This window comes from Bufo gargarizans, chromosome 1, assembly GCF_014858855.1.
Source record: "Bufo gargarizans isolate SCDJY-AF-19 chromosome 1, ASM1485885v1, whole genome shotgun sequence".
In the NCBI taxonomy this organism is placed as follows: Eukaryota; Metazoa; Chordata; class Amphibia; order Anura; family Bufonidae; genus Bufo; species Bufo gargarizans.
This window is the reverse complement of record NC_058080.1, coordinates 723,301,722-723,328,464: the sequence shown is the minus strand read 5'-3', so window position 1 is coordinate 723,328,464 and position 26,743 is coordinate 723,301,722. Positions and strand designations below refer to the sequence as shown.

Sequence of the window (26,743 nt, the reverse complement as noted above, 5' to 3'; positions counted from 1 at the left end):
AACGTTGCCACGGGCAACCGGAAGTGTGGCAACAGTGTCACAGCGTACACCATAGGCCATGACAAAGAGTTACTGCTGGCGACATGGCAGACTGGTCAGAGTGCCCATGCTGTCCCCAGTGTACCATGGAAAGCGACTACAACTACAATAGGCACCTGAGCATCAGAAGTGAACCATGGAGCAATGGAAAATTAATGCAGCCTGGCCTGATGACACATGTGTTACGTCATGTGGACAGCCTGGTGCGTGTGCGTCACTTACTTGGGGAAGAGATGGCGCCAGGATGCACTACGGGCAGAAGACAAGCCGGTGGCGGCAGTGGGATGCCCTGATCAATGTTCGGCTGGGAACCTTGAGTATGATGTGAATGTGATGCATATCACCTTCCTAAACACTGTACAGACACGAATCTCCTTCATGCCAGTGGTGGAAGTGCAGGATAATGCCCCGGCCACACAAAGACTGTTCAGGAATAGCTTGAGGAACGTGACTCCAAATTCCCCAGATCTCATCATCAAGCATCTAAGGCAGGCATGTCCAAACTGCGGCCCTCCAGCTGTTGCAAAACTACAACTCCCAGCATGCCCAAATAGCTGTAAGCTATCCAGGCATGCTGGGAGTTGTAGTTTTGCAACAGCTGGAGGGTCGCAGTTTGGACATGCCTGATCTAAGGGATGTGCTAGAAAAAGAAGTCTGATCCATGGAGGCCGCACCAAGCATGTGCCAGATACCACAGGACATGTACAGGTCCTTCTCAAAAAATTAGCATATTGTGATAAAGTTCATTATTTTCTGTAATGTACTGATAAACATTAGACTTTCATATATTTTAGATTCATTACACACCAACTGAAGTAGTTCAAGCCTTTTATTGTTTTAATATTGATGATTTTGGCATACAGCTCATGAAAACCCAAATTTCCTATCTAAAAAAATTAGCATATTTCATCCGACCAATAAAAGAAATGTGTTTTTAATACAAAAAAAGTCAACCTTCAAATAATTATGTTCAGTTCTGCACTCAATACTTGGTCGGGAATCCTTTTGCAGAAATGACGGCTTCACTGCGGCGTGGCATGGGGGCAATCAGCCTGTGGCACTGCTGAGGTGTTATGGAGGCCCAGGATGCTTCGATAGCGGCCTTAACCTCATCCAGAGTGTTGGGTCTTGCGTCTCTCAACTTTCTCTTCCCAATATCCCACAGATTCTCTATGGCAAGCATGTCAAACTCAAAGGCTAACATGGGCCAAAAAAACAAAATTTAAGTTTATGTGGGCCGCATAAAAAAAAACACGCCTGGCCGTGCGGAGGCGTGCGGATCCGTCCAGACTTACAATGGAAGTCAATGGGGACGGATCCGCTTGAAGATGACACAATATGGCTCAATCTTCAAACGGATCCGTCCCCCATTGACTTTCAATGTAAAAGTCTGGACGGATCCGTTCAGGCTACTTTCACAGTTAGAATTTTTTTTACAATATAATGCAGACGGATCCGTTCTGAACGGATCCACCGTCTGCATTATATGAGCGGATCCGTCTCAGACGGATCCGCTCTGAACGCAAGTGTGAAAGTAGCCTTAGGGGCGAGAACCTGGGATCTTTCATCCCTTGTCCTATTCAGCTCTATCAGGGTGAATAGGACTTCACACTGTCCCTGCTGCTCTGTGCCTTGTGCACACAGTATCAGGGATGTTACCATGGCAACCAGGGCTTCTGTAGCGTCCTGGCTGCCATGGTAACTGATCGGAGCCCCAGGCTTACACAGCTGGGGCTCCGATCAGAAGCTGCCACTGCACCACCAATGAGGGGGAGGGGAGAGGTCCCTGTGGCCACTGCCACCAATGATTTCAATACTGGGGGGGTTGAGAGGGGCTGGCGCACTGTGCCACCAATGATTTTAATGGGATGGGGGGGTTGAGGGGGGCACACTGCACCACCAATGATAAATTACCCCTTTATACAGGAGGCTGGTACTGGCAGATCAGCAGTTAACCCCTCAGGTGCGGCACCTAAGGGGTTAACTGCCTCTGATCGCAGCTCCCTGTCAGGGGCAGGGTGCCGGCAATGCGATTCTGCTGCCGGCACCCGCCTCCTGTATTGTGTTAAACTACTTTCACTATCAGGCCACACAGAGCGGCGCCCAGCGATGTCTCAGCACTCACCATTAGTCCTGGGCGCCGCTCCGTTCGTCCGCTGTGCTCCATTACTGTCTCCTCTCCTGCTCCACATGCTGCTGATTACTATCGGAGCGATGGGAGGAGACATCAGCTTCACTAGTGCGCGTTCCTTCTCTCTGCGCTGCGATTGGACAGCGCTACAGCCAGTGAGAAGGAACGCCCACTAGTGAAGCTGATGTCTCCTCCCATCGCTCCGATAGTAAGCAGCATGTGGAGCAGGAGAGGAGACAGTAATGGGGCACTGCGGGCGAACGGAGCGGCACCCAGGACTAATGGTGAGTGCTGAGACATCGCTGGGCGCCGCTCTGTGTGGAAATAGTCCAATCATTGGTGGCGCAGTGCGCCCCCCCCCCTCTATTCTCATTGGTGGCGCAGTGCGCCCGCCCCTCCTCCCCCCCCTCTATTCTCATTGGTGGCGCAGTGCGCCCACCCCTCCTCTCCCCCCCCCCCTCTCTTCTCATTGGTGGCAGCGGCAGCAGCACAGGGGGAGGGAGGACAGCTTCCTTCTCCCTGTGCTGCTGAGAGAACATGAGCGCGCCGATAGCAGCGCGCTCATGTTCAGAAATACTTGCCGGGCCGCAAAAATATTCATTGCGGGCCGCATGCGGCCCGCGGGCCGCATGTTTGACACCCATGCTCTATGGGGTTCAGGTCAGGAGAGTTGGCAGGCCAATTGAGCACAGTAATACCATGGTCAGTAAACCATTTACCAGTGGTTTTGGCACTGTGAGCAGGTGCCAAGTCGTGCTGAAAAATGACATCTTCATCTTCATAAAGCTTTTCAGCAGATGGAAGCATGAAGTGCTCCAAAATCTCCTGATAGCTAGCTGCATTGACCCTGCCCTTGATAAAACACAGTGGACCAACACCAGCAGCGACATGGCACCCCAGACCATCACTGACTGTGGGTACTTGACACTGGACTTCAGGCATTTTGGCATTTCCCTCTCCCCAGTCTTCCTCCAGACTGGCACCTTGATTTCCGAATGACATGCAACAGTCCAGTGCTGCTTCTCTGTAGCCCAGGTCAGGCGCTTCTGCCGCTGTTTCTGGGGAATGCGGCACCTGTAGCCCATTTCCTGCACACGCCTGTACACGGGGGCTCTGGATGTTTCTACTCCAGACTCAGTCCACTGCTTCCGCAGGTCCCCCAAGGTCTGGAATCGGTCCTTCTCCACAATCTTCCTCAGGGTCCGGTCACCTCTTCTCGTTGTGCAGCGTTTTCTGCCACACTTTTTCCTTCCCACAGACTTCCCACTGAGGTGCCTTGATACAGCACTCTGGGAACAGCCTATTCCTTCAGAAATGTCTTTCTGTGTCTTACCTTCTTGCTTGAGGGTGACAATGATGGCCTTCTGGACAGCAGTCAGGTCGGCAGTCTTACCCATGATTGCGGTTTTGAGTAATGAACCAGGCTGGGAGTTTTTAAAAGCCTCAGGAATCTTTTGCAGGTGTTTAGAGTTAATTAGTTGATTCAGATGATTAGGTTAATAGCTCGTTTAGAGAACTTTTTCATGATATGCAAATGTTTTTAGATAGGAATTTTGGGTTTTCATGAGCTGTAGCCAAAATCATCAATATTAAAACAATAAAAGGCTTGAACTACTTCAGTTGTGTGTAATGAATCTAAAATATATGAAAGTCTAATGTTTATCAGTACATTACAGAAAATAATGAACTTTATCACAATATGCTAATTTTTTTTAGAAGGACCTGTATATATCAAGCGGAGAAAAACAGAACTGGACCGCACATCCACAATGCTATGCTTGGATCTAATTAAATTCGCTTCTCAGCGCAATATAAAAGTGTACAGCCCCCTATACTGCCTGCTTCTTTACCACTGGTATCAGCACTCCTCCCATTCGGCACAGGTGGTTTTAATTTCGCAGAAGTCTGCATAGAAGTGGTCATTGACCTGTAGCTCCTGATAGCAATGGACATGTTGTGTTAGACAACTGTTCACATGATGCAGTACTGCGTGGTGGCCTTTGTGGCGCTGTGCTGGTGGGACCCAGTGTCATGGGTGGCATTGTCTGACAGCAGGGTTACTGTTTGACTCCTGGGTCCCGCCGCCTACTAGGGCAGTGCTTCTTTGTCCCTGCATTGTGCTGCACCTTTTTGTCAAAGTAGGTCCCACTCAAAGAGGCGACCTTGGCGTGGTGAGTGGGCTTATGCCTTTTGATCAAAATGTACACCAATGCCTCTTGTACAGCATTAAGTATGGGGGGATGTACACTTTAATATATCGCTGAGAAGCGAGTTTAATTAGGTCAAAGCATAGCACTGTGGATGTGCGATCCAGTTCTGGTTTTCTCCCCCGGACATGTAAGAGATCTTGTGGCGTCCATGCCTCAATGGGTCAGAGCTGTTCTGGCACAATTAAGGGGGTCTACCCAATATTAGGCAGGTGGCTTTAAAGGGCATCTGTCAGCAGATTAGTCCCTATGACGCTGGCTGACCCGTTACATGTGCTCTTTTCAGCTGAAGGCATCTGTGTTGGTCCCATGTTCATATGTGCCCGCAGTGCTGAGAAAAATGATGTTTTAATATATGCAAATGAGCCTCTAGGAGCAACGGGGGCGTTGCCATTACACCTAGAGGCTCTGTGAGTCTCTGTATCTGCAGCGCCCCTTGCACATTGACTGAGGGCCTGAAAGGTGTGATGACGTTTACACTGCCTGGGTCTGTCAAAGCGCAGAGGGCGCGGCAGTTTCGGAGAGAGCTGAGCCTCTTGGTGTAATGGTAACGCCCCCGTTGCTCCTAGAGGCTAATTTATATATATTTAAACCACATTTTTCTCAGCAATGCGGGCACATAGGAACATGGGGCCAACACAGATGTCTTCAGTAAAAAAAGAGCACATGTAACAGATTAGCCAGTGTCATGGTTACAAATCTGCTGACAGATGCCCTTTAAAGGGGTTATCCATATTCTGAAAAATCCCCCCCAATGTATCGGGCCCCTCACAGGTAATATACTTACCCTGCTCCTGGTCCCCGCACCGCCGCTGCTGCTTCTCCCTGCACACGAATGAAAACATCCGGTGTCGGGGGGGGGAGCAGCCAATGGCAGACGGGGACAAGCCTCCCTAGCATCGCCCACGATAACCCCTTTAATGTTCCGGATGATCGGTGTATACACTACTGGAGTGAAGCATGGAGCTCTACTATAAATGTCGTAGATAAATGGGGAAATGTCTATACTCACAGGACTGGACGTGTGACTTCCTGCGCAGCGTCAATGGTATCTCTCCTGTGTACACTCACACCTTCAATATAAACACTATGCACCTAATTGTACAAACAACAGCCTCTAAATACATCCGGCACCCCCCTGTGAGCTCAGAACTTCATGCACTGAAGCCCCATGGGGTATCATCATGTTCCTTCTCCCACCATCAAGTCCTTACCTGATATCCTCGTCTGTAACTATGAAAGCTTTGCAGAGCGGCTGCGATGTGTTTAACCAAACGGATGGGTTTTTCTCTACGGCTGCGGAGAGTTGTCCTGTGATTGGTGCAGAGCTGGTGTGCAGGGCGCTGGCGATGGCGGCGAGGAGGGTGTCTTCTCTGTTCCCTGGCCCGACCGCTATGGCGAAAGAAGAAAAAAAGAAAAAATAGTTCCTTTTATGTAACGCACTTCACCAAGCACAAGGTTATTCTTACCGAGACGCGAACCTACAGCAACTTACCGTACAGTAAGTGAACGGAGGTTTCCCCAAAAGCTCATCTACAGGTAACAGCAAAAATAAATCTACACGGAAATCAGTCCCTGCTCATTCCTGTGCAGACAAGCAGCAGATTCTCACCCCTTAAACTGTATAGAGTGAAATCTGCAATGAATCCATAATAGGTAACACATGGATTTTGCATCAGAATCGCACCGGTTTTAAGACCTCTGCTAGCTGTCAATGAATGCAAGTATTCTTATTTACCTCCAGAGGGTAGAAACATGTACAGACCTAATACTCCTCACAGCAGAGGGGCTGTTGCAACTGCATCCAGTCTAATGGAACTCTACCATACAAAACCGCACGTAGTGTCTCACATGCGGGTTTTACCCTGGTTTCACACCTAAGCGTTTCTCAAACGTGCGTTTCTATGCGCGTTTTTATGCGCGTTTTTTGTAATAGTAAACGCGCGTTTGACGCGCGTTTGGGTGATTGACAGCAGTGTTGTCCAAAGAGTCTATGGCCCAAACGCCCCAAAAAAAGCTCCTGTACTTGTTTGAGCGTCGGGCGTTTTACAGCGCGTTCAAACGCGCTGTAAAACGCGAAAATGTGAACCAGCCCCATAGGGAAGCATTGTTTTTCATGAGTTGCGCGTTTTACAGCGCGTAGGAACGCGCTGTAAAACGCTCAAGTGTGAACTTAGGGTTAATGCTGCTTTTTACCTAACATAAAGGGGCTCTCTGGGAATAAGGACATTTTAGCAAGTGCGCCCAGGCTGCCTCCCTAAGCTGAGAATTCATACTTACCTTCTCCCCGCCGCTCCGGTTCTTCACGCTTTCTCCGCTGTGTCCATGTTCCGGTCCCCGCACAGTTGACATCCGACTTAGCAAGGGCATGGTCACATAATCCGCTGCAGCCAATGACTGGCTTCAGCAGTGATGTGCTGCTTTTGGGCAAGGACCGAAACATGGACACAGCGGATGCAGAGCAGGTAAGTATGAATCTTCAGCTTAGGGAGGCAGCCTGCGGGCACTACTAAAACGTGCATATTTCCGGAGAACCCCTTTAGGGGTGCTTTCATACGCTGAGGTCATGATGCATAGCAAAGAAGGCATGAGTTTCTACCGGCCACTGGATGTCCTTATATTAGAGAAAAGCTAAGCTCTGACCTCCATTACAAATATTAGCACAGTATTTTCCACATACTGCGGTATTAAAAGTTGGACATTCACTTAAAGGGGGTTCTGTTATGAGTAACATTCATCAGCGGCTGTGTCAGGAGGAACAGGGGTAGGTGGGTCTGCTGGCCTAGTGATTGGTGCAGTCAGTGTGCAGACCTACCTTGCAGACCCTTAGGAAGCTCCATGGACTTTAGGACTTGTTCCGTTACATCCGATGCACTTAGTCCTTGTAACCTCTTCTCCCAAAAAAGCTGGAAAGAGATAAAAGGATGGAAAATGATAAAACTGCAGCAGGCCGAAACGTGTACACGAGTGTGACCAGTGTATGGCCTGCAGACATTAATGGGTTCCAGAAGTAGCACACCCCATCCCCGTCCTGTCTGGTGGGGCCAGGAATGAATGGAGAGGTGGTCGTTACCATGTGAGCAGAGGTCTCCATCCACCTCTATGGGAGTTATGGAAACAGCCGTCTGTGCATGGCATACTGTCTGTGGGTGTGCCATAGATGTCTGGATCCCTTTAAAAGAGGTTATCCCATGAAAATTATTCATCACCCATCTACAGAATAGGTGATAAATGTCAGATCGTGGGGGTCTGACAGCTGGGACCTCCGGGATCCAAAAAGTGAGTCTCCTCTGTGAATGGCGGTGCGCACGTCAGTCCACTGCTCCACGGAGCGGCGGTGCGCACGTCAGTCCACTGCTCCACGGAGCGGCGGTGCGCACGTCAGTCCACTGCTCCACGGAGCGGCGGTGCGCACGTCAGTCCACTGCTCCACGGAGCGGCGGTGCGCACGTTCTCAGGAGTCTTAGTGATCAGACCCTTCACGATCTGTTATTTATTAACCCTTGGATAGGTGATAAATAATTTTTGTGGGATAATCCCTTTAACTTCTTCCCATGTACAGCACATGTTGGGTCTTTAAAGATGGCGCTCACTCAGGAGCAGAGCACCATAGACGCCCGGTGCCTGCTGTTACACACAACAGACACAAGGGGCAATGGTTTTGATCGGCGATAATGCCAATCATGGACACTTAACCCATCAGATTCCATGGGCAATTGTGACCACGGCATCTGAGGCGGTTTTTCCCAGGAGCTCTGCACTCCCGGAGCCCGAATGGCTCTCTCGTGCAGCGATTGAGCGAGCAGTTCGGTTGCTTGCGATGGCAGCCTTGTGCCCTCTGAAGGAGTTTTAGTATATGGCTGCTTTGCGCTGTTTCGGTTATTCCCCTTAGAAATGTATAAATGAAGGCCAACTGAATTCTACTATTCCCACTATCAATATGCTGTGGCCTGCACGATGCAGGGAGATGAGTGTCCCGTGCACGGGGGAGAGAAAAGTAGCCCACATACTGGGGGGGAGGGTGGAGAAGAGTGGTCTGCACACAGGGGGGAGATGAAGAGACCGCTTGGCTTCTCTGACAGGTCTCTGTTTGCACACAGAGACACCCATCGATGAGCGCTATATTGGTGTTGTCGCCATTACAAACAGGAGCGACGCTGTTCCAGATGTGAACAGAGCCCCAGACATCAGATCACCCTCATCATTGGAGAAGTCTCTACCTCCGGCTCAGTAGAAGGTGATCTCTGCAGCGAGATATCAGTTTCTCAACCACAAAGGAAATTAGTTGGGTGCAAATATAAAGCTGTGGCTTCCTGCATGTCACCCCCGCCATTCATTAACACTTTGCTGACTGGAACCTCTTGCGTGCACGTGAATGGCTGAACGAGTATCCAGGAATGATGGCTTATATGGTTGTACATTTAATGGGGTACCCAGTAACCAGTTATACCCCATAGCAGAGACTAGAGAGAGAAAGCTGTGCATGTGCAGCACCCTCTCCAATCATGGCAGAGCCCCCTTCATGAGATAGAGATCCAGTATCCAGTCAGCTCCCCCTAGTGGCTGATGAAGGTAGGGAATCTGGAGCTCGGTAGCGACGGATCGGTCAGCGCGTCATACGGCACTTGCTTACCTGGCGAGGCTGTTCAATGACCCGCTGCGGGTCGGATCGGACTTTGTTGTTGGGGTGGTTGGTTATTTTGGTAACCGGCTGCTTGAAGATGGACGCCGTCTGACGGATGGGTAACGTCGTGTTCAGGTCTGGTTTCAACTGTTGGCGAGAAACAAACCAAAGTGACTCCCGGTGTTAAGCATATAAAAAGGACATATAATGTACACGCCATTACACGGGAAGCTTCACAGTTTATTTCTAGATGGTTGTGTGATGATCACAGAGGTGGAAACCTGCTACAATAGAGCACTCCGATAATGTCACGTGACCACCAGGAAGATTTTCATCCACTGAAAGCAAACCGTGAAGGTTCAAATTCAATGACTGCAAGCAGAGATCACATAAGAAAAAAAAAAAAAGTTTGGAGCTGGCAGTGCACCATGGGAGCTCCAATGACCATTACATAGCTGTGCCGGGACCCACTGAGTCCCTCAAACCCACTTTCACTGCACATAACACAACTGTAGGAGAAAGTTTATAATATACTTTATTTCCCAAAGTTGCATTTATCGTCCCCGGTCATGTGACGCTTCTCTTCTGATACTCCAGCTTCTGCCAATGTCAAGTCCTTTACTAGGTCAGACTATGGACAGGACGTCATTTCCGCTGCAGATGGGATGAGCACTATCCTTATTTCTCGTGCATGCGCACACTCCTGAACCCACCTTTTTTGCGCAAGCGCGTAAGGAAAGGGCAGGGTCTGTCCCCCCCCACCCACAGAAAAACTGAAAACCTCAAAATCATGTTAAAGGGTCACCAAGGTTTGATGTGTTAGCGACAAATCAAACCTGATCGGTGGGGGTCCGAGTGCTGAGACCTCCACCGATCACTAGAACGAAAAGACAGAAGCTCTCACATGTTGCGCTCTCTCTCTCTCCTCGCTGCGGGAGAAAAAGCAGGAGGGTCTCAATCCCATCCTCTCGTGATATGCGAGCACTTCTCGCTCCTCGTTCTGAGCGCTGAAACCCCCACTGATCAGAACTTTCCATAGGTCTCTATGACGTATCCAAAGTTTTCTTAAAACTCACAGGCCTTTTAAACCTGACGTACATTTTAGACAGTTGTTGGGCCAACTTTCCTTTGCCCGACATCTACTCCTCCCGACCCCTCCATCCTTCCCGCCTCACGCCCAGCATCCACATTTTCTCAATAAGGTAAGCGGGGTACATCACGACACATCTGAGGGCAACATATCCTCCTTGGATACAGTGGATCGCCCATGGGGATCTCGGTACCAACAATCATAAATAAATAACCAATTTTCCACCCTTCCCCCCAGAAATTGAACAAGGCCTCAATTAACAAAATGAAGAAGTGATACTGGCGCCCGAGAAACCACAACGCGAAATGAAAGTCGCTCTGGTGAGAAACAGGTGCACGAGATGGTGGCACTTCTGCTACAGCTCCCAGACTCAGAAGCTCATCTGTCCTGAGGTCACTAGAACATTAGCAGGAAGCAAACTGGAGGCCCCAGGAGCATCGGTAAGAGCCGCCATCAAACTGGGATGAAAACGAGGGATTTCGCCCTGTATCGCAACGCTCTCCCCTCTAAATGACATTGTGTCCCTTCCAGTCACAATATTACATAGTTATGTCAGCCATTATGGAGTATAATACAGGATATGACTCAGGATCAGTACAGGATAAGTAATGAAATGTATGTACACAGTGACTCCACCAGCAGAATAGTGAGTGCAGCTCTGGAGTATAATACAAGATGTAACTTAGGATCAGTACAGGATAAGTAATGTAATGTAGATACACAGTGACTCCACCAGCAGAATAGGGAGTGCAGCTCTGGAGTACTATACAGGATGTAACTCAGGATCAGTACAGGATAAGTAATGTACTGTATGTACACAGTGACTCCACCAGCAGAATAGTGAGTACAGCTCTGGAGTATAATACAGGATGTAACTCAGGATCAGTACAGGATAAGTAATGTAATGTATGTACACAGTGACTCCACCAGCAGAATAGTGAGTGCAGCTCTGGAGTATAATACAGGATGTAACTCAGGATCAGTACAGGATAAGTAATGTAATGTATGTACATAGTGACTCCACCAGCAGAATAGCGAGTGCAGCTCTGGAGTATAATACAGGATATAACTCAGGATCAGTACAGGATAAGTAATGTAATGTATGTACACAGTGACTGCACCAGCAGAATAGTGAGTGCAGCTCTGGAGTATAATACAGGATGTAACTCAGGATCAGTACAGGATAAGTAATGTATGTACACAGTGACTGCACCAGCAGAATAGTGAGTGCAGCTCTGGAGTATAATACAGGATGTAACTCAGGATCAGTACAGGATAAGTAATGAAATGTATGTACACAGTGACCACCAGCAGAATAGTGAGTGTAGCTCTGGAGTAGAATACAGGATACAACTCAGGGTCAGTAACAAAATGCACGTACAAAGTTTCAATAATTAAAAATACCCTTTAAGAAATCCCATTTGCCACTGTTTTATTGCTTGTCCAAAGGGAAAGCACCATGATAACAAGATAACGCTGATCACCAGTAATCATTGAAGTAAAGCCAACTACCCCGCCCATCATTCATCCTCCAAAAGCAAGGACGTACTAGATTTTGCACAGCCATTTTCAGATATGATGTGTTAACCTCCGAGCTGATGCTAAGGTCAACCGTCATGGAATATACGACACTGCAGAAAACTGAATCGTATGAATATTGTTCTGTGATGAGGGCATCCACAGCGATCTATCTGACCAGTTCCGCAGTCACTACCGTCACGGCGACGACCCTCCCATAGGGGGCGATGCAACATATTCAATTGTAGAAAAGGCCTGCTTCAGTCAGACAGCGGCGTGCAGGCAGAGCTGTACCGTGTATGCCATGTGTGTGGAGGCACCGTGTCTGCGACAACCTCCATGTCCACCTGAGCTTTTACTGGTGCGGAACGAGACATAATATGGTGGGGAATAAAATAGACAACCGGGGAGAGTATAGTCTACCAGCACACAGGCGTTACACTGAGTACATGTGAAGGATATGCATTACTGAAAGATGGCGCGGGGTTAAAGAGTTCAGTGTAGCAGAGCCAGATTCGTTTGACTGGCTCTGCTATGCTGACTGGCTGGCTGGCTGGTGCCTATATACAGGGTATCCTGATGTAGTCAGTGTTATGTCCGACTCCATAATATAACCTAATATAGCGGAAAGCCAGGCCACGGGGGACACACTAGAAACGACGTACAGCCCCACTCCTCCTCTTTTCCTTTGATCCCAATTTGTCTAAGGGCTCATGCACACAAAAAACGGATCCGCAAAAAATGCGGATGACGTCCGTGTGCATTCAGTGTTTTGCAGAACGGAACAGCTGGCCCCTAATAGAACAGTCCTATCCTTGTCTGTAATGCGGAAAATAATAGGACATATGTTTTATTGCGGAACGGAAATACGAACATACGGAAACTAAATGCACACGGAGTAACTTCCTTTCTTTTGCGGACCCATTGAAAAGAATGGTTCTGCATTCAGTCCGCTAAAAAAAATAAAAAAACGGAACAGACATGGAAAGAAAATAGGTTCGTGTACATGACCCCTTAGGCTTAAAACAGAATGTTGCTTTGTGTGCATTCCGTTTCCGTATGTCCGTTCCGCAAAACAACAGAACATGTCCTATTATTGTCCTCATTACGGACAAGGATAGGACTGTTCTATTAGGGGCCAGCTGTTCAGTTCCGCAAAGTACAAAATAAACACGGACATCATCTGTATTTTTTGCGGACAGAAAAATACATACGGTCACGTGCATGAGCCCTAACTGAACAATTACCGGGGTTCTCCGAGACTTTTATACTGATGACCTCTCCTCTGGATAGGTCACCAGTATCTGATCATGGGAGACTGACACCCGGGACCCCCGCCGATCAGCCGTTTGAGTAGTGCCGCAGCCTTCTCACAGCTTAGCCTCGGCCACGTGACGCTGGATTCATCAGTCACATGGCCTAGATGCAGCTCAGCCGTGAATGTAGCTGAGCTGTGATACCAAGCACAGCCACTATACATAGTATGGCGCTGTGCTTGGTGAGTTGAGAGAAGGCTACACATAGGAGCGCCGGCCAATGCCTTCACAGACAGCTGATCGGTGAGGGTCCTGGGCGTCGGACTCCAACCGATCAGATACAGATGTCCTGCATCTGGCTGCAGCAGGAGCCTCCCCACCCTCTGCTCTGTCTGACTTTACGGGTCCCACCCCTTCCCCAAGCCCCATCCTCTTATCTTAAAAATGGAAGAAATAAGCAGGACATTAGCCCCAGTATTTTCTGCAGGATTTCTACAAGGCTTTTAGTTTCGGAAACATGCTGAGAAAAAAAAAAAAAACGCACAAAAAGTGGGGGAAACCACCTAAACTCGATCCGCAGGATCGGATATTAAATAAATCAGCATTTGAGATTCAGACATGGTCAAAGGATCTAACGCACTCTGATGTCATTAAATTATCTGACCAAAATGATTCCTGTTATTCCTGATTGTACTACTAGCTACCACCACAAGGTGGCGCTGTAGGGAGGGGGATTTTTTTAAAAAAAATCATTTGTGCACACACCACTCAGGCCAAGTACATGAACATATCATTGGAGCATCTAACAAACCTTCGTCTGATTGAGAGGGTCATTTCTTAGTCTTTGTTTGTTCTTCTGTAATTTACTGGGCATCATCTTTCCCGTTCTGAAGTCAAAACTGCTGAGGTCAACAGAATTCCCCAGGTACCTGGCCAACTGAGGCTTGCTTCTGAACTTCTTACCGCTCGGACTGGAAAGAAGAAAATATATAAGTATGGCTCCCCTGAGACCAGAGGGGTCAGGAACAAGTCCTACAGCTCTATGGTCAAAGTTACAGATAAAACCCATCATCGTCCGCTTATAGTCCAAGTCCTTAAAAAAATTAACGTATGCATGAAATATGACTTTAAAGGGGTTGTCTCACTTCAGTAAGTGGCATTTATCACAGAGAAAGTTAATACAAGCCACTTACTAATGTATAGTTATTATCCATATTGCTTCCTTTGCTGGCTGGATTCATTTTTCCATCACATTATACACTGCTCGCTTCCATAGTTATAGACCACCCTGCAATCCATCAGTGGTGGTCGTGCCTTCACCCCCTATATTTCTCAAATTATCTCTTTCTTCAATCTCAGGTCAACAAAAAAAAACTAGTCCACAACATCCTCCCATCTAACGTTCTCACCCTCCTCCAGTCCATCCTCACCCGCATGGTTAGTCCGCCTCTGCCAATCCCTTCACTGCCTGCCCATTACTCAACACAATGTCCACCACATGACCGAATCTCTGACCTAATCTCCTGATCCCTCCTCAGAAGTAATCCATGCCTCCGCTCCACAAAAGATAGAACAGGTCTTATCTTTTCCCATCTCTTGTGGATCCATCCAAGTCAATGGGTCGCAATACGGAGACTTACTGCCTTGTGAATGGACCCTTGTCCTCACCAAACCTACTTCTTTGCTCTCCTCCTGTCTGTTCCTCGCACAAATATCTCCAAGACTTCTCCTGTGCTTTCCCTATACACTGGAACTCCTACACCAGGGATGCCCAACCTGCGGCCTCCTCCAGCTGTTGCCAAACTACAACTCCCAGCATGCCTGGACAGCTTAGATATCAGGGCATGTTGGGAGTTGTAGTTCTGCAACAGCTGGAGGGCTGCAGGTTTGACATCCCTGCACTACACCATCAAATAAGGCTCTCTTCTCCCACCACAGAAGTAACCTGAAAATTCACCTTTTTAGGAAAAGCCTCCAATGACAACATCCCTGCTGCCAATCGAAAAGCTTCTGCGCTCACCTCCTGTCTCCTTCCCCCTAACCTTGTAGGCCGTAAGTCCTCAAGGGCAGGGTTTTCTCTCACTACGCAAGCTCATGTTTATCATACTTTTTACTGTTTTTTGTTATGCACTTAGACCATTTTTCATATGTACAGCACCTTGCAATTAAAAAGGGATGGACTATAGTACTGCTGATGCCAACTAGGGTAGGAGGGGTTGTCATACCAGTCAGAAGCACGGCTGGATCTCTTGCCGTGGTGACCCCATGCATTTCTATGGGATCACCGCAACTTAGCCATCCTGGCGTGTGACCAGTGTCGCCGTGTAGCCCTTGCCTTAACAGCTGGTTCAGACCTGAGCGTTTTACAGCGCGTTCCTACGCGCTGTAAAACACTCAACAGGCAAGAACCAATGATCGCGCTGTAAAACGCCCGACGTCCCAAGTAGTACAGGAGCTTCTTTGGGGCGTCTTGTCGCGCGTTCCCGTACATAGACTTCAGCGGGAACGCGCGACAATGGGCGTTCGCTTGTCTCTGTATGCGCAATTGCAAACGCCTGTACAATCGCGCATACAGAGCGTACGTTCAGGTCTGAACCCAGCCTTAGATATTTGCCCGGTCCTGCCACAAATCAGCGAGTTCAGCGGCCTCACTCCTCCTCCACTGTATGACTGCAGATCCTATGTTAAAGGGAATCTGTCACCTGTTTTGAGCATATAAAGCTGCTAACATAGCAATGTTCAGTAAACTACCTTCGTTCCAGCACGTGTCTTCTTTCTTTTATTCAACTTTTCATTTAGATCAAAAAGCAATTTTTCTGATATGCTAATTAAGCTTCAAGGTGCCCAGAGGGGTGTTATTCCTCTTCTCTAGTGCCCAGTAACGCCCCCCTGCAGTGCCCAGCCCGCCTTTCTTCCAAGCCCAGCACGCCTCCTAAGAAATAAAATTTACTCCCACATCCTTGCCGGACGGCGCCGCCCCCTCCACTACGTCATGTAATTTATTCACCCCACCATCCTTGCGTCCTCCTTTCGTGGCCTCCGAAATCTCGCGCAGCCGCAGTATCGCTGACTGCCTGCGCCTGTACGATATTCCGGCAACAGGAGCCAGAGTATCGTACAGGCGCAGGCAGTCAGCGATACTGCGGCTGCGCGAGATTTCGGAGGCCACGAAAGGAGGACGCAAGGATGGTGGGGTGAATAAATTACATGACGTAGTGGAGGGGGCGGCGCCGTCCGGCAAGGATGTGGGAGTAAATTTATTTCTTAGGTCTCTTTCACACTTGCGTTGTCCGGATCTGGCGTGTACTCCACTTGCCGGAATTACACGCCGGATCCGGAAAAACGCAAGTGAACTGAAAGCATTTGAAGACAGATCCGTCTTCAAAATGCGTTCAGTGTTACTATGGCAGCCAGGACGCTATTAAAGTCCTGGTTGCCATAGTAGTAGTGGGGAGCGGGGGAGCGGTATAATTACAGTCCGTGCGGCTCCCGGGGCGCTCCAGAATGACGTCAGAGCGCCCCATGCGCATGGATGACGTGCCATGTGATCACGTCATCCATGCGCCTGGGGCGCCCTGACGTCACTCTGGAGCGCCCCGGGAGCCGCACGGACGGTAAGTATGCTGCTCCCCACTACACTTTACCATGGCTGGCGGGACTTTAGCGTCCCGGCAGCCATGGTAACCATTGAGAAAAAGCTAAACATCGGATCCGGCAATGCGCCGAAACGACGTTTAGCTTAAAGGGCTTCTGTCACCCCACTAAACCTTTTTTTTTTGCTTACTTATAATCCCTACACTGCGATTTATGCCTATATGATCTAATTATTCATTTTGGTCCTGTAGATTTAGTTTAAAACAAGCTTTTAAAATATGCTAAATACCTTGCTACCAGCAAGTAGGGCGGCTACTTGCTGGTAGCAGCCGCATCCTCCGATCGTAAAGACGCCCCCTCCGCATTGTGATTGACAGGGCCAGGGAACGGGATCGTTCTCTGCTGGCCCTGCCTGTTTGCATTTAAAATCTTGCGCTTGCACCGCGGCCGTACCTGTCTTCAATTGGCGCAGGCGCACTGAGAGGCGGCCGCTCCATCCTCAATGCGCCTGCGCCGGGTGTACATGTGACGTCATCGGCGCATTGAGGATAGAGCAGCCGAGCGAGCGGCCGCCTCACAGTGCGCCTGCGCCAATTGAAGACAGGTACGGCCGCGGCGCAGGCGCAAGATTTTAAATGCAAACAGGCAGGGCCAGCAGAGAACGATCCCGACGACGGAACTCTATGCCGGAAGAAAAGAACGCAAATGTGAAAGAGCCCTAAGGAGGCGTGCTGGGCTTGGAAGAAAGGCGGGCTGGGCACTGCAGGGGGGCGATTCTGGGCACTAGAGGAGAGTAATAACGTCCCTCTGGGCATCTTGAAGCTTAATTAGCAGATCAGAAAAATCTGAAGACCCATGCTGGAATGAAGGTACTTTATTGAACATTGCTATGTTGGCAGTTTTATATGCTCAAAATAGGTGACGGATTCCCCTTGTTTTAGCTAATATAACTAACGTTAAGCGAATCGGGTTCAGACTGCTGTATCCGAACCCAATTCGTTTGAAAACTTCATTAAAAAAGGTTTTGTCCGGGTTCAGAGCTAAGCCCGGACATATCCCCATTTTCACCCCCTGACATGAGTATCGGAGCATTTCATGCTCTGATACTCTCCCTTGCCCTGCGCGATGATCCACGATAGGGCTTTCTTGTTTAGGTTTTTACTCTGCTAGATCCAGTGAGGTACTGGGCTAGGGAAAGCTAGGTGGAGGCTTCTGCCCAGCAGTGTTCCCAGTGACGTCACCGGCTCTGATGGGCGGGCTTTAGCTCCGCCCTAGCTGTTTTACAGGCTAGGGCAGCGCTAAAGCACGCCCGTTAGTGCCAGTGACGTCTCCGGGCTCGCTGCTAGGCAGAAGCCTCCACCTAGCTTTCTCTAGCCCAGTACCTCACTGGATCGCAATATTTGCAGCAAGATCGCAAAGCCCTCCGTGGAGCCCATACATTTTACGGTAGGACGGAGCCTATATCGTTAATGAAGTTTTCAAACTGCTGTATCCAAACCCGATTCGCTCAACACTAAATATAACTAACAGCATTACCCCACAGAAGATTGCAAACGCATCCCAAACATACCTGTGGCTACTTGGTGTCTTCATTCTGTGTCCAGAAAAAGTGCTTTTCAGCTAGAAACCAGCTCCCAAGTGCCTGGCTGGGCGGGGTGAGCTGCTCAAAGTGCCCAAGGCTAACCAGACACAAGAAGGGGGGAGGGCGCCTTTAGCTGCTCATAGTATCTGAGGATTGGAAGAGCTATCAGCCTTGGCTTTCAACCAATAGCACAATCCCAGCATTATATCAATTACATCGGAAGATATAGCTTTTGGAAAAAGGAATGGCAGTGAATGCAGCTGAAAGTGAAAGCAAAAGCAGGTTTCACTGCTTTCATTCGTCCAGCTGGGCACTTGGGACTCTCTTTGGCTGATGGAGGGGACACGAGGAGTCCTAGGCAGGGAGGCCTGGCCATGTGCAGCCTTATAGCCAATGACCTACTTGTGCAATTGAGATGCGGCTCAGGTTTCAGAGCTAGTCCTTGTGTCCACATGTGATCAGTGGCCGGAGCCTTGATAATGCGTTTACTGACTCACTGCCCATAGAAAGCAGTCAATCTAACAAAACGTCGCTCCCCTGGGATGTCACAAAGCCATTATTGACTGTGCATAGGATGAATGGGGTCATTCATGTCTTAGAAGCCAAAACATGGGCGGACAATGGTGTAGCCCTCCCAACCGCCAAACCAGCCCCCGGACTGTGGATATAGCAAACTGTGACGTAGTGAAGTGTAAATTAACATATACATCAACATGGAAGACAATGGGGAGAATGCAAACGAAAGGAAGCGACGGAGGAGACAACTGGCTGCGGCCGAATTTGACCCGTTCACTGGGGAAAAAAAAGAACGCACGGGAAGGGATGCAATACGCATCCAAAAAATGACCTGAACATGAATCGTTTTTTACATTTTTTGGTGATTGTTTTTCTCATCCAAATTTATATACCGGTAAGTAAAAAAGTCCTTTAGTTTGTTTTCACAATGGCCACTAGGCCACCAACGCTTCCTGTCCTGGAGAGATCACTCCTCAGCAGTCATCCTATTATCATTACAGTCAGGATTATACTGACAGTCCACACCTATATAGCAATAACACAGAACCCACCATTCACAATAGGTAATGTCACAGCTCGCTTCCTCCCCCTCCCTGCACAATGACAAGGAGTCATCTCCAGACAACAGGTTTCTAGGGTCCATGTGGCTATGAATGCTGTTGACAGCGGCTCATGTAAGATGACCCGCCCCTGTAATTATGTACAGAAAATAGAACAAAATAAATAAAATAAAAACAGGTTCAAGAAAAAGTAATATGTATCAATTAAAGTCTAAAAAAAAACTGGTAATATTTTCTGTTCGGTGCGGATTTCATCCTTTTGTAAGTGTGAAATCCACCAAAACACTCATCTGTAAAAATTGTAGGCATAATAGGTACGATGTAAAACGGCCAACCATGATAGACTACTAATATATAGTGACCAGAGGGTCCGCGGCTGCAGCTCCGCTCATTATGCCGGGCTGACGATTCCTCTCCAGACCCCTTTCAGAGACAACTTCCCGTCACATTAGACAAATATAAAAAAATTACAATAAATGTGTTTTTTTTATATTATCCTTTAGGTCTTCGTTGTCCAGTCTTTGCACTTTGACCGCGAGCAGCTGTTCTTAGGTGCCCTCTAATAAAATAGCGCCTCTGCAGGTAAAAAAAAGGGGGTTGAAAGGTCTCTCAAAGATATGCTGGTCCCAGAGAGTCCTGCTGCTCTGTCCCAATCCCCCCAGCAATCGGCTGTAACCTGTCAGTGAGCCCATAAGCAAGTGTTTAATTCCCCCACAGCGCCCCCGCAGGACAAATTCAGTATTACGCTTCTTAACGCACAGAACCACCTGGCCCTCTAGACCAGTGTTTCCCAACCAGTGTGCCTCCAGCTGTTGCAAAACTACAACTCCCAGCATGCCCGGGCAGCCTTTGGCTGTGCGGGCATGCTGGGAGGTGTCATTTTGCAACAGCTGGAGGCACACTGGTTGGGAAACACTGGTCTAGACAGCAGATAGAGGAGGGTCCAGAACAGGAGACCTTTCTTTCAGGACTGCCATGAGGGCAGATGTTGGGCACGCTGGGCTTGCCTGATTCTTTGACCCACAGGACGTAAGTTGTTGGCAGAGGCGTATGGCAATGGTTTATTCCCATCTCCCCCATTGAAAACACAGGCATGCACGCCCAAACTGAGCGAACGCGTGTATGGGACGGGGTGGGGGTGGGGGGGGGGTGAGGAAGAATAGCTTAGTGTCCACGGCTTCCACTCCACAAAGGATGGTGAGATGTTAGGTGAAAAGAACAATAGCCGAGTGTGATCACCATGACTGAGGACATTAGGCCGGTCACTGGTGTAGATCTCCGGTCCTTTTACTGTAAGCGAGAACATGGGGAAGCGATGAATCACCCCGGACATCGTCTATAGCCTAATGACTCTGCTGCTGCAGGATTTCATCATGGGATGCCCAGAAGAACTGAGCAATTAACCCCTCACTGGCCGTCTTAGCACCTACACGTAGTGGTGAGGCTTTCCAAGCCATGTGAACAAATAAAAGTGAACCATAAGGCTACAGGGTGACTCTGCCCGCGAGGAACGCCAAATATCTGTGTGATCTGCCTCCATCATAACATCTGCCTCTGCTTCCCCAGCAGCGCATGCGCTGATGACATCATCCACCACCTGGAGGAGGAGACGCCTGGCTTCTTTAATGTTGAGGATGACATCATCCGTACATGTCCAGTAGTCATCTGTGCTGCTGAAGGAAGCAGATGCACTGCGCATGAGCTGGTGGTACAGGGGCCCGGTGAGATGCCCTGTCAATCAAGGGGATGGGGGATTGGCGCTAAGTGCAGAGCAGAGGAACGCTGGGGCTGCGAGGGGCTCAGGGCCACCCCTCGGTGCACCGAAGACCAAAGAGAGGGCGCACTTAGGGGGCCCACAATGGGAAGAGTCTGACTTCTCTTTGCATTAACTCCTGATTTTGGCTTCGAAACACTGACGCAATGTGTGTGAACAAGGCCTTAGTAGACACACACACAGCGCCTACAGACCCATAAGCCCAGGATCGGAGCAGACGCGAGGCCTGATCTTCATACACACACAGACGCCGCGCGGCCTGTACTACTGCACCTAACAGGTTGTCTCAGTGTCGCCGAGCTCTAATCCAGTAGTAGTGACTGATTCCATGAAGAAAACTGAAGGCTGCGTTCAGACCTGGAGGATTTCCTGCAGCTTCCATGAGCTAAGTCACAATGTCCAGCCGCACGATGCACGTGAATGGACGGTCAAATCCACCGCATACCGATTAGGTCGGTGGATTATTATTTTTTTTAACGAGGCGTCTGAACTCGGACTTGCCTTGTGCAGGGTCTGAGGGGGCAGAGCATGACACAGGGGTTCACAGGACACTACATTTCTGCAAATATAAGAAGAAAACTATGGCTGCTTTCTTGCTAAAACAGCGCCACGTTTGTCCATGGGTCGTATCTGGTATTGCAGATCCATTGAAGGGACTGGGGCTGAGCTGCAATACCACACACAACCTGCAGGACAGGGGTGGCGCTCTTTCTGAAAGCAGCGGCATTGTTTATAGTAATTGTAGAGGCCATTACAAAAGACATCTACAACATGAAGGGGTGAAGTAGTCATCGGGGGCCGGGCTGTGTATGACAGCAGCACATTATACTGCGCACATCCACTGTGACGGAAAGAAATGAATCAGAAGTGGAGGTGAAGAAAAATACCGTACAGTACTGGAGCTGATTTATACTTTTTTTTTTTTTTTCAGTTTACATTACTATAACCGTCCCTTGTCCTCTCCCGGAGAAGAAAAAATAAATAAAAAATAATTATATTTTTTTTATGCAATTAACCTTGGTTCTGGTATTTTTAATTGATGGCTTCAAAGCAGAAAAATAAAAACATTTTTAACATTATCTGGACATTTCGCGCACACCACACAAAAGACTCTCTAGCTTTACAGACATCATCCGTTTCTGCAGCCTCCTCACAGCGCCATATGATGTACAGTGGCCGTCCTTGGTATTGCAGCTCAGGCCCATTCATTTCAATAGGACTGAGCTGGCCCTCGGCCAGGGGATCAGCAACCTCCGGCACTCCAGCCGTTCTGAAACTACAACTCCCAGAATCCTCCTTTCACTTTTATGTGAGTTGCAAGTAAGTGTGCATGCTGGGAGTTGTAGTTTCACAGCAGCTGGAGTGCCGAAGGTTGCTGATCCCTGGACTAGGAGTAGGCTGCAGCCTCTTCAAACAGCTGATTGGCGGAGGAGACAGAGCCCCTTGACAAGCTATCGAAACCCCCTTTAAAATCCGCACCACAAGTCAAATCTTGGGCGGATTTGTTACAGATTTAAATTTCCGCATTACAAAGGGTGAAATCCGCTGCACATATCCGCAACGTAATCTACCGAAAACCTCCGCGGCAGATTCCGGCGCTATTTGCAATATAGAGACCGCGCCAAAACCCGCATGACTTTGCTGCTGCAGAAAATCCCACAGTGGAAATTCTGATACTGATGACCCGATATCCTGTCCACGGCGCCGTCCATTGTATAGTGGCTGTTCTTGGTATTGCAGCTCAGGCCCATTCACTTGAAGGAGCTTCTCCTAGGTCATGTGACCGATGAACGTGACGTCACTAGGGCTAGAAGAGGCCTCAGCACTCATGGAGGGCCGAGATCTCTTCAAACAGCTGATCCGAGTGTCGGACCCCCAGAGATCACATACTGATGACCTATTGTGCCATCGGTATTAAACCCTCGGACCGCCCCTTTAAACAGACGGCGACTCCCCACTGAGATCGCCGTTCTTACCACATGTCGCCCGCATGCTGCAATGAACGGTCTTTGTTGCTGAAGCGTCCGGGGATTAGATCTCTGCCGCTTCTAAACTTAAGAGCAGACGTGCAGCCTCCAACCATCACAGCTGATCCCCACCGCCCAGGAGAAGACACTGCCCCCCGAAGCGTCACCCCTCACGAGCAAATAAATAATACCGTACGCTATTTCTTATAAGGGTTGTCTGCTTTGGATGCTCCATTTTCATACAATTTGCAGCCATGAAGAGGGGGGTCCCATAATCAAGACCCTCGTCGGTTAGTTAAAGGGTCGGTCTATGAAGACGAGCCCTGTCCATCCTGTCTGTTCAGAAGGGGGTCCGCAGCTCACGTGAAAACGTCACAAGGAAGGCCTCATGCACAGCACCGTAATTTTGGTTTGGGTGCGATCTGCTAAAAATGCATTTCTGTGGGTCCGCAAAAAAAAAAATTATTAAAAAAACGTTGCAAATGACAGAACCTGTCCGTTTTGCGGACAAGCAAAGGCTTCTTTACAGCGGGTCCCGTGAAAAGTGCGGACCGCATCTGTATTTTGCGGATCCGCGAAAAGGGGTAAGGTTGCGTGCAGGAGGCCTAAGACAGAGAACGAAGACAAGGAGAAGAGTCAAATGAAAGGGCCACGCCCGCCATAAATCCACCCTCCTATCATCAATACAGGACACGGGGCGTGACTGGTGACTCATCCACCCGTCCGACGTCATATAACAATCACGGGAAGGTGTCTGGAGCCGATACTTCTGCCCACCGTTAGGCATCTGGGGGCGGCAGAAGCCATGTAGACACCTGCAAAGACTCATACCCAAACGGAGGGGAACGAGGACGCCTATGAGGAGCTGGAAGCATGTCTGCCCTGAGGGGCGTCCACCGGACAAGAGCAAAGGGCAGTCGGGTCACCCCAATGCATGTGTGTACAGCCTTAAAGGAGTGCCATGGAGGTCTGACCTCTGGCACTGGTCAGTGCTCAGCGGCCTCCATCAGTCCCATAGTCTTTGAATGGAGGTCGCTCCATTCAAACAAGGGATTTAGGACTCTTCCCCCCTTCTTGTGATCTATGGGGGTCTTAATGGTCGGATCTAACAGTTTGATCGGTGGAGGGGTCCGACACCCGGCACCCCCACCAAACCGCTGTTTGCAGCAGTCGCTGGAAACAACAAAAGTTGACTGAGGCGTAAGCAGAAGGCGCCACCCAGTGTGCAGTGGTCGTGCCAGGGTACTGCAACTCATCTTCCATCATCATGGCGCTGGTTGAGCAGGGATGGGTTCGCCCTGAGCCCTTCCAGCGGAGGTGACCACTCTGGATTTTTCCGCGTGGCCCCCTCTCATATTCCATCAGGTCTTGATTACTGCCACATGCACCAGATGGCGTGGCGCATTCCCACTGTAGACTGCACCGTCTGCCAAGGAACGGGGCAGAGAACACCCCCCAAGACACAAGGGTCTGAGACCAAATATAGTCCATGCCACCAAGGCCACCCTCCTTCTAGATGTGGCGCTAGGACTGCACAGATCCTGTCCACGCCCCCGGGCACCATGCCACCCTCCCACCAGCATACATGCCCTCTCATGCCCAACACTAACAGCTTTTTGGTAAGTATTAGATAAGAGGGGGTTGTCAGGGGAGCCCCTGTCCACATGCGTTATGGATGGTCATAAAGGGGGACTCCAAAATTAGGACCCCTGATCTAGATCTAACTGTTCAGTCTCTTGAGCACTTGGCACAACTATCCATTGAGTTCAAGGGGCACAGCGTAATACTAAATTTTAAGGCGGCAGACTAAATATGGACACAATGGTAGCGCCCCCCCAAAAAAAATAAGTGATGGGGCTGCAGCAATACCACCCCACACCCCCCTTCTCCCAGTGATCAGAGCAGGGACCAGCTGTTCTGAAACTACAACTCCCAGAATCCTCCTTTCACTTTTATGTGAGTTGCAAGTAAGTGTGCATGCTGGGAGTTGTAGTTGCACAGCAGCTGGAGTGCCGAAGGTTGCTGATCCCTGCCATAGAGAAATGAGGAACCCCTTTAAATCAACGTATCATGAAAATGTCTACAACCTTCTGATTTGCTTTGGGTTTCAGTTCCTCACCACTAAGATCCCTGCTTGCTGTCAGTGAATGGAAGCATTCTTGTTTACACCCAGAGGCGGAAAAACCTGTCCAGAGGCCCTAACACTTCTCACCCCTGAGGTTTTGCTACAGTTGTATCCAGCCCGAAATCCTCTCACAGCAATTTTGTTACAATGTATCAACGGAGGGAACATGTATCGGTCTGGAGTTCAGGCGGTTTGCCAAGGGGTCCACCACTGTAATCAGCTGTGAGAAGAATGAGGTCTGTAGGGGGTTCTAGGAAAGTTTCCATTCACTGATAACAAGCAGAGACCTTGAAAATGGTGATAAAATTAAGCGCAAAGTAAATTAGAAAATTGCCAAACTTTACATTATACAGTGGTTAAAGGGGAACTCCGATCTCGGGACCAGGACACCGCGCCCACTTACAGCACTGCTATGGAAGTTACGGAAACAGCGTAGCACAGCCCGCTCCGGCAGTGGGGGGTCTCGCTCTGGAGATATGTGGGACCCCCACGGATATGTAAAAAATATTTAAAATAGGAATACCCCTTTAAGGTTTGTCCCGGGATGATTTCTTATCACTGAGTGTCTAATCGCTGGGGATCCCACCGATAAAGAGAACAAGGGTCTCCTGCCCCCATCTAAACGGAGCGGCGGTCGGTCATCTCCCATAGAAATCAATGGAGCGGGAGTGCGCGTCCATGACCACGGGTCGTGACACTACAACTCCCAGCGTGCTCCATTCACTTCCTTCCCAGAACAGCTTGCCAAGTGTGCCTGCTGGGAGTTGTCGTTTTCACGCTGACCCCCGACCCATCCTGTAGGTGGGCGGTAAGTGGTCATCGTGGGGGCAACCCCTGCTGGAAAGTTAAGTCGCGACTATTAACATCAGTCTACGACGTGATTAACTGGAAAACCGCGCCGGACGCGCGTCGACGCCCACGACGTGTGAACATGCCTCAAAAAAGACTTTGGGGTGGCGCCCCCGATCACCTAACAGATCAGCCGGAGAACGACTTTATCTGGCGGACTACAAATACCATATCGCCTTAACACTTCTCGACGAGTCATATGAAACGGAAAATGGGGGGGGGGGGGGGGAGTGTAAAAAAAAAAAGGTCATATGGCCCTGACAAGGGCCAGCACCTAGACAAACCCCCTGGGCACCACACCTCTAGTGCCACCCTACAACCTGTCACTTCGTGCCCCCCCTCACCTGAAGTAGTAGACATCGCTCTTGCCAGCGCTCAGCCCGGACTTTCTGATGACCTCCTCCTTCTTCCAGCCCGGCGGCAGTGCCGGACAGTCCATCCTCCTCTTCTCCATGGACCAGCACACGACCTACACCATAGCCCGGCGGCTCCTCTCTGCCCCCCGCCTCACACGGCGCTGTCAAGTGACAGCAGCGCCCCCTAGCAGCCGCGATACTCTTCCGCAAATTAGTCCCGGGCCCTGAGCTGGCGGAGGGATACCGCAGACCAGGAAACCGGTGTTCTGCTGAGTCCCCACGGTGACAGGCGCTCGTTTAACCCTTTCCTGGTGCGGTGACGCAAAATAGTCCGCGGGCTCGGTTTATGTATCGATTAAACCCTTTATCCCTTGTGTGAATGAACTACGACTCCCATCAGCCAAGCAGGGGGGAGGGGGGGGGCTGTGGGTTCCTGGGAGCTTTAGTTTAATCGGTACCAGAACGAATTTCGTTGTGTTCTTCCGAGAGGAATGGGCAGGGATTTTATATTCTCTGTGGTGCAGTTTAACCCTTACGCTGCCAGATACCAATTAC

The 26,743-nt window shown here is 49.4% G+C and overlaps 1 protein-coding gene across 1 annotated transcript in view; it reads right to left on the bottom strand.

Moving 5' to 3' along the window:
- Positions 1-26,372, bottom strand: part of LOC122924865 (methyl-CpG-binding domain protein 2-like) — a 39,345-nt gene extending 12,973 nt beyond the window's left edge. Inside the window, exons 1-5 of the mRNA XM_044276380.1 lie at positions 26,177-26,372; positions 13,677-13,836; positions 9,011-9,148; positions 7,193-7,283; positions 5,592-5,769 (exon numbers count right to left, since the gene is read on the bottom strand). Of these exons, the coding sequence (XP_044132315.1) occupies positions 5,592-5,769; positions 7,193-7,283; positions 9,011-9,148; positions 13,677-13,836; positions 26,177-26,286 (677 nt within the window). The 5' untranslated portion in view covers positions 26,287-26,372. The remainder of the gene's footprint in view (positions 1-5,591; positions 5,770-7,192; positions 7,284-9,010; positions 9,149-13,676; positions 13,837-26,176) is intronic.
- Between the last annotated feature and the right edge of the window lie 371 nt (positions 26,373-26,743).